A 9,003-nucleotide genomic window follows, 5' to 3' on the forward strand; every position below is an offset into this window, starting at 1 on the left:
CGTATATCAAACATGGCGAAATGAAAGATAGATGATTGTATTGGTGCTGCTAGGTGGAATTATACAATGGAGGAAAGGTTTGTGTAGCTATGGCAACAATACGTCCTACCTATGATGTTTCCTTGAGGGACTACCACAACAGAGTAAAAAAACATAAATTACACTCTTGTGAAGTCAGTCACTTCTTGATGACATCACACGTCTAGACGGCTAGCAATGATTGGTCGGGAAGCAACGTGTAGTCTGACATGTTTCTTGTCCACGACAAGAATTTAGGAGTCAAAATTGCATAATCTGACACAGTGACTGTCGTAACAGACAAAAAAATGTGTGTAGCCTGAAGCCGGCATAATAGAAGCGCTTGATGTGAGTGGAAAGTTTTGTGGGTGATCTACTGAAAATGCATAAATTCATTGTCATGTCAGGCGCAAAATCAGACATGCTTTTTGGGGGCGGTAAATAATGGCGCAAATACCACTGATTTGACTACTGCAATCCTTTGTAAATCACCTTACATAATTCGTTTAAATACTCCCTGCTCATAAATGTAGCAATCTGACAGGGAAATTTCTACAAATGCATGTGCAAAAAGGTCAGCCACAAAAAAAACTGTCCATGCCTTTTCATTGTAGTAAATCTTGACGGTAGTTTTTTAAATAAAGGTTTGTGCTTCTGCAGACTGTTAATCTGGCCCCTGGTTTCTTGGTTTTAAGGTCACATTTACCATTGCTCAGCAAAATTTTGTAGACAAAAATTTTAGGTATTAAAAATATATAAATAAATTATAATAATAAATGTTTCTGGAGCTCCAAATCAGCATATTAGAATTATTTCTGAAGGACCGTGTGACACTGAAGAATTTGATTATATTTATATTGTGATAAATTACATTTTAAAATGTAATGCAAAAGTTTCCCACAAATGCACAATGCTGTTCACCATTGCACGCATCAAAATGAACAAATATGTTATGCATGGTTTTGTTATCTCACCTTATATTACACAACTACACACCTATCCTGTGACAGTTGTAATTAAAGCACAAATAACTGCACAGCACATCTCAGAAAATGTAGTTCAGTGTTTTATGAACCTTTAAGATGTTATTTAGCAGGGTTTTATCACATTTAAGAAAATTGTCACCATTAAAGTCACCTTCTAATTAAAAATGAAGCCAATATATGTCCTGACTTTCTTGATTTACTTTTTCACATTTTATTTTTTAATACTTTTTAATTAAAATCACTTTGCCCAAATTTTTTTCCTATAAAAACCTTTTTATTTTAAATAGTAAAAATAAATTCAATTCAATTCAATTCAAATTTATTTGTATAGCGCTTTTCGCAATACTCATCATTTCAAAGCAGCTTTACAGAAAATTGTCCACATTACAATTAGAGTGATCTGTTATCAGAGGTAACTCTCTTCAGATGACGCAAAAATAAATAAATAATATGAAACAAAAATCAATAAATGTCGATCTTAACACATAATTGCATTAACGATACTAAATAAGATGGGCGCTTCACATTCCGTCCCCTCTACATAACTTTGCATCTGATTTGGACTTTTTGTCATCATTTACAGAGAGCTGGTCTGATTGGTCCGAATGGTCCCCCTGTGACTCATCGGGATCTCAAGTTCGCCTTCGACACTGTGACGTCCTGTTTCCCACCGGCAACCAGTGCTCTGGCAACAGCAGTGAAACACGTGCCTGTCTGCCCATCTCCAACTTCATCCCAGGTGGGCACACACACATATTCACACCCAAACACTTGCCATATCGACCCCTGGACAAACAAGGATCTTCCCTTATTGACAAGAAGTAATGCGAGACACACCAAACCATTGATTTCTGCAGTGCAGGGATAATTAGCCTCTCATCCCCTGCCTTGTCTAAGTGGCACGATCGAACAAATGCATTACAGTGATATGTTTCATGTAGCATTTGCATTCATACTGTACACTCGGATGATACCTGAGATAGTTCTCCTGTGAGAGAGAAGTCCAACCACAAGTTTTACAAACTCAAACATGAGGTAGCAAATTGAAAGTAACTGTACTTCCTGCTCGGATGATAAGGGTCTTGAAAATGATGAGTTATTATGTGATCCACCATTTTGTAGAGATGGAAAAAGCTAAACATATGATTGTCAGGGGAGTTATTACTTCGCTTTCGCTTACATCGTAGCACAGGGAGTGAATTTTTAAGACTATTCTGTAAATATTGTCTGCCCTGCAGAGTCCTTGTATCTTTCACAGAGTAACATTCCATTACAGCTCATTAGAAAAGTTTTATACCTCATTACTTCCATTACTGATCATAAAAATGTGTCGCAGGTGCCACTTTCCTTATTCAGCTCTTTGAATTTCGCGATAATGGGTTGAGTTTGAAATTTGCTTGCTATAATGTTCAACTTCTAAAGATCTCATTTATCAGCCTGACGGATTCATTTCCCATCTCCCTTGATTTTTTTTTCTCAGAAACGTCTGTTGCACGTTCAAGTCAGGAGGAAAGATGGTGTGGAGGTAAGCAGTGTATGCAGACTCATAAGTAGTGTATAAGCAGCCTTGTTATCACTCTGCTGGGGTTTGACTGTACATTATCCCATTTAATACACGGCTACTTGCCAAATAAATAAATATATGGACCTGAAATATTGATTTAAGTTAGTAAAGCTTAGCTTAGATCAGCTGAAAGCTTCCGCTAATAAAAAGCCATTTTTTTGAAAGATATTAATACTTTTATTCAGCAGGTTATGACATTTATAATGTTACAAAAGATTTCTATTTCAAATAAATGCTGTTCTTTTGAATTTTGGGTATCACAAATATATAAATAAATCACAAAAGAAAATGAAACAGTTTTCAACATTGATAATAATAAATGTTTCTTGAGCTCCAAATCAGCATATTAGAATGATTTCTGAAGGATCATGTGACACTGAAGACTTTGATTATATTTATATTGTGATAAATTACATTTTAAAATGTATTAAAATACAGTTTTTGTGATTGTAATAATATTTCACAATATTACTTGTTTTTACTGTCAAATAAAAGCAGCCTTGGTGAGACTTCTTTCTAAAAACATAGTGAACTAGTGTATATTAAAATGAACTCCTCCAAGGTCAGTTTTATAACAGAGAGAGAGATCGCAGAGATGAAAGAAGCAGCAGTGATGTTTCCATGAACAGCAGTGAAACATAAGGTTCAGTGTTTATTATACAAAAACATCTGACTGCTCACTGTCACAGTTGACCAATCAGATTCCAGTATTCCAGAGAACATAATTCTACTTGCAATTTATCCAGTGTGCAGCAAAAATGATGTTCAACACACTGATTGCAGAGACAATGTGCCTCAATGCTTTTTTGGGAAGCATTAAACAAATGCGCTTCTGGAATGGTTTGTAATAGTACATTTTTCCCATTTATTGCAATTATTGGCTGTTCATGCAGATTCACAGGGCAACAGCGATACTGACTGTAATTTACTATAATGTTTAATTGGCTCAGGTAATGGATGATTGATATCAACTGGCTTTTGGATCAATGCTTGAATCCACAGCCATCTTGCTTGCGTCAGATCATTTAGCCATTAGCTGTTTTGCCTCTATTGCCAGACTTCAACGTGTTCCACATGATCGCCGTGGGCCTGAGCAGCTCTATACTCGGCTGTCTGGTGACCCTGCTGGTGTACACTTACTGTCAGAGATACCAGCAGCAGTCCCATGATGCCACAGTCATCCATCCCATCTCTGCCGCCCCCCTCAACACCAGCATCACCAACCACATCAACAAACTGGACAAGTACGACTCAGTTGAAGCCATTAAGGTGGGTGTTATTCACTCATACTATCCGGAAATGTTGTTCATTTCTAGCGATGGATCCAGTAGGTGGTCTGTATGCGTGAGTGTGTGCAATTCTGTCTTGCGTCTAAATCAATTCATACATTCATACACTGCTTTCTCATAAGTAATTTGAAAAGTTTTGATTCAGTTTGTGTACTCAGTGTTTGTGTGAGATTGTCTCAAATGAAATCAGAAACCAATATGCAGCTCATGTCAGTAGTTCTCTGAGAATGTTATTGTTGTTAGTAGGCTACTCTAACCCTGAAATATTGTTTTTTCTTTGGGTACTCTTTTCTGAAATTTAGGGTTATTACATAATGCATTATGCAACACACTGAGATTTAGACACATGGATAATTTTTTCATAAGCAAAGCAAAAATAAAGCTCACCATCGTTTTTCACATTTAGTCAGAAGGACAGTTAATGCTTCATTAGACTTGAATACAAGACTAATTATAGAAAGTGCTCTTCAGTTATTGCTTGTTCAGACACTTTTGTGAAGTTGCATATTTCATGGGCTGAATGTATTGCAATAGAATAGCATCATTTACACAATATCCCGAGCCCAGAAGGGTAATATAGCAAATTACTTTTCTTTTTTTTTTTACTGTCCTGAGACTGTAGAAAGTCACCAGCTCAGCTTCATCTCTACTAATGACAAGAATGAATGAAACTTCAAGGCTACACAATATTATTGCCATGCACAACTTACTTGTCGTATTGTTTTTCTCTTCTTCTGAATGCTGTCAGTTTGTTACTGTAAGTATGGAATATATTTTCCCATACAGGATCTTTAAAGGCTACATGACATTAAAATTGCCCTTATTTACTTTCTTAATACATGTTACTGTGCATGATTCATCAATATGTTATTCCAAAGAAAAAACGTCTTTATAATATTTCATCAAGATGATTTGAAAATACTGAAATGGCTAACGTCACCTAGACCATGTTAAAAATGAAAATAATGTTAACTAATAGCCAAAAAGCTGGTTTGATGGATGGTCAAGGAAAAGCTTTCAGTGGATGGATAAAAAATTATAAGAGAATGATGAGAGTAAATGATGATGACATTTTCTTTTCTGGATGAACTATTCTTTTATGTAATAAAAGGTTACTTTAGTAATAGCAAATAGCAATACATTTACCAACGTCATGATGCTTTTAACTGTTTCCCTGCCATTGACAGAAATTTTCGTCATTTGTGAGAAAACGCCGGCTTTCCGTATTCTCACTGTTATACGTTAGGGGGCGCTATTATGCATCTTCTGAAAGAGTACTGAATCTCCTGATACAGGCGAAAAAGCAGCAGAAACAAACAATATCATATGTAAGCAGATAAATATGTAAAATAACGCGTTCATCATCATTAAACAGCATATAAATCAAAACTGTCTAATGTTACTGAATGAAATGTCGACCCAGGACGAGATATAGGACTGTGAAGCTTTAGGGGTGTTGATGGACTCGATGTTTTGATCGTTCTGAATCCGATCTGGATGTAGTCTTTTTGCTCAAAATGTTGCTTTTTTTTATTAAACTTATCCATATTCAAGTGTTTATAAAAAGAATGCATGGAGCTAAAATAAAACAATTTGTTCAAAAGCAGTTCTTTCGTTTGACATATTGCATGTTCAGATATTCATACAACAAAATATTCTGGGAGCCAGAATTTTGTGAAAATGATCAAAAATGCAGGCGGTGGCTGGCAACATTTTTCCAAAACGCTGGCAGGGAAAGAGTTAAGAGTGAGTTTAAAAGTTTTTGTGTTTTTGGAGCTAAATAGCCACAACTGACCATTCTGGTATGAAACAACATTATGGATAAAACCAACTCCTGCCCAACATTTTGTCATGTTAATCACTGTTTCACATTGAAATTTGTCACATTAAGGAAGTAAAATGGGTTGCGAGGGCCGTTTCATGTTGACTTTAATGATAGCTTCACAAAAAGCCCATAAACGACAGTGCAGGCCTTCTTTCCGCCTCCTGCTGCCCTGAGGATGATTGTGCTCCGTTCCTCTTTTCAGCCTGACGTTTCCGTTCTCTTGCCTTTGGACGAGCACCACATTTGCCAGCCTTTGTCTTCTAACACTGGTGTAGCGCGAGGCCTGGAGATTTTCTACTAACTCTTGACCGGCATTACCATCCTCTCCTCTGACCCTCAGACCTCTCGCGAATCCCTTCTCCTTCCCCTGACCCTCGTGTACGTGGCAGGTGTGCTCGCCCATTCGTTCTGTCTGCATATGTCACCAGCATTTCCCATCATCCCACAGAGCAGATACTCAGGCTTGTGAGAAGGCAGTGTAATTTTGGTGTCGTGATTATGGCTGTCTACTACCATTTTGTTGCATGCGTTTTTTTCCCCATCTCTTTTATTCTCTACCTTGTAAATCGGATTAGTCTTTTCTTCTAAATTATTATTTTGCTTGCTTGTTATTGCCACCCCGCTGAGCTCGGTTTTAGCTTACATCTTTGTAACATTTGCTTTTAATTGTTCTCTAATTAGGCTGTGTAGGAGACTTTGTGGTTTAACAAAAGACTGAATAAATATCTTTTCATCATTATCTTTAAATATTGTTTTTGTATTTTGTTATTTTAATAACCACTTGATAAGAAACAGATTATTCATATTTTTTTTATATTTGTTTTAAATTTAATCTTGTAATATTTATGAACCTTGTCAGCTTACAGAAAGTTGTTTTTCTTTATTTCATTTATCAAAACAAGTATTTTTTTATTTATTTGTATGCATTTTATTTTAGATTTAACCTTTTAATATAAAACCTTGTCACCTTAAGTCACTTTTCTGTTTCATACATTAAAACTATATTTTTTTTTAAAAACTGAATAAACCTCTAAAAACAATATATATTTATTTATTTATTTAAATAAGCAGTTTATAATAAATAAATTTCAGTCAAAACTATTGTATTTAAAAATTGTCTTCTTTAAATTGCTGATACAGAGCTACATTGAAACCATGTTGAGCATATGGGTGGCAGAAACAGCAAAAATCCATTTCTGGTTTTGTAAAAACATGTTTGTTCACTTAGCCATTTCCATGTTGTCTTGATGCTGTGACGTTTTTACTGCTTTTTTTTTTTTCTGTGAATGATACTAACTTCCTGGCCGATATTTTCAGTTAGTAATATATAGTCAGCCAAGTGGATCAGTCTTTTGTTAAACCCTTTTCATGGTTTGACCATCATTCCGTCTCAAAGCAATATTTCTGTTGAATTTTTCAAGTGATTTGTGATTTGATTTCTTCTTTGCCTAGATCCACAACCCAATACAGTCTGACTTTTCATCCATGCAAAAAACAAAACAAAAAAACCCCAGTATTTTCCATTTCTGTTATCTCTGTTACTGAAACACCTTTTTCTTTCGTTCACAGGCTTTCAATAAGAATAACTTGATCCTGGAGGAAAGAAATAAGTATTTCAACCCTCAGCTAGCAGGAAAAACATATACCAACGCATACTTCACCGACGTCAACACATATGACGACTTTTAAAAATGGATCTGTGATTCCAGTCATCTTCCCCACATCAACTTCAGCACCTAGTGATTTTTCTTCGTGGGTTGCCTGGATAAATAAAGACATTTTAACTGGAACCATCATCAAATGTCAATAAAGCTGTAAAGAACCATTTTCAGAGTTAACAAGGACATCATGCTCTCCAATTGTGTGGACATCACTAAATGAAATTGAACAATGATGAACAAATAAAGCAGGCGATTTGATTCAACCGTGACGCCGATAAACTCTCGCTGCAGAGATGGCACATGGACGATTGCATGATTCTCATTTAATGTGTTTTTCTTTATCGTTGCTTTTTGCATGGTTGGTCGCATTCCAGTGTTTGTGGGCGGGGCCTGTGTCCTAAATGGGTGGAGCCTTCTCGGACTGCTTTGTCTCCTGTGCCGAATCAGAAGCCCCTGTGCCTCACTGAGGACCTACGGTGGTCTCCAGTGCATCTGCCTGCCCTAAAATGGGGTTTTGCAACACACCATCCATATGTAGATACCAAGGTGTCTGAAAAATGTGTTCATGTATCTCTCATTATAGGAGCACTTGTTAGTTGAGCGCTTAGCAGTGGTGGGAATCTATGTGTTTGTTGTACAATACACTTTTCATGACACATATGTCAGTGTAGCTTTTAAAAATGAGTCTATTCTGAAAAAAAAAGTATTTTAAAGTAACCCTGTTCAGTCACCAAAACAAGACATGAATTGTCATATTATTAACATTTGTCTTTGTGGTGTAAGGTCTGCAAAAAAGAGAGAATGTGAAACATTACAGGACCTTTTTTATGTACAACATTGAACATTTGAATATTATCAACATGTTTCTATTTGTTTAGATGTTTAGTGGTTCAAGATTTCATGAGGAAATTAGTATTATCTGTATAAAAAAAAAAAAGCTTTCAGCACAAAAACTGCTTTTTCAGCTCTATTTTCTTTCATTTTTAAAATATTTCAATGAATTTACTTATAACTTAACCATCCATCCATCATGGAGATGTGCTTGGGAATACACTTTTTCAATTTCTACTAATTCTTTTCTACTTGTAAAACTTTGTTTGCTTGTTTTATGTGCATAAATTAAAATTGCTTCATATAAGTCACTGTGTTCGATCAGTGAAATGTTACATGAGTCGTTGCTTCAATTCACATATTTAGTCAGCCCAGCTTTGGTTGGGAACCTTGTGGCCACAATGTTAAATGATATTCACACAATCACATAGATTTCGCGACACTTTCAAAGTGAAATTTCCAGTGTGTGGCGCTAAAAACACGTTCTATTTTCTCTGAAACGGATGAACGTGCATGTCTACGTTTTATTACGTTGGTTGTAGGCCTACGTACTGTTATCACCGCAGTTTGGAAATTAAATGCATGCGAGTAGCGTTAATATATGACGTTTGAAATTAACGTAGGCCTACTGGTCCCCTACCCTAAAACTAACAGATAGTGAGATTTATTTATTTTTTTAATTAGCAATTAACCACCATACCATTTAGCTCCCTGTGTGAGCCCTTGAGGAGTGTTATGTCGTGTTTCACGGACCTCAGCTCTACGCATCGAAACTGCAACGCTGTATCAGGTGAGCTAATCGAGTAACTCTGTCAGACTGGTCATAGAT

The 9,003-nt window shown here is 36.1% G+C and overlaps 1 protein-coding gene across 3 annotated transcripts in view; it reads left to right on the forward strand.

Annotated features, from left to right (window-relative positions):
• Positions 1-8,509, forward strand: part of sema5a (sema domain, seven thrombospondin repeats (type 1 and type 1-like), transmembrane domain (TM) and short cytoplasmic domain, (semaphorin) 5A) — a 136,981-nt gene extending 128,472 nt beyond the window's left edge. For 2 of the 3 annotated variants that reach the window (XM_084102954.1, XM_084102953.1), the window contains exons 19-22: positions 1,588-1,743; positions 2,485-2,529; positions 3,626-3,837; positions 7,252-8,509. In XM_084102954.1, the coding sequence (XP_083959080.1) occupies positions 1,588-1,743; positions 2,485-2,529; positions 3,626-3,837; positions 7,252-7,371 (533 nt within the window). In that variant the 3' untranslated portion in view covers positions 7,372-8,509. Of the gene's footprint in view, positions 1-1,587; positions 1,744-2,484; positions 2,530-3,625; positions 3,838-5,884; positions 6,061-7,251 lie in introns of all 3 variants that reach the window. The other variant, XR_014604504.1, reaches the window with a different exon arrangement.
• Positions 8,510-9,003: the final 494 nt, after the last annotated feature.

This window comes from Abramis brama (genome assembly GCF_963993115.1).
Source record: "Abramis brama genome assembly, chromosome: 24".
NCBI classification, from domain to species: domain Eukaryota; kingdom Metazoa; phylum Chordata; class Actinopteri; order Cypriniformes; family Leuciscidae; genus Abramis; species Abramis brama.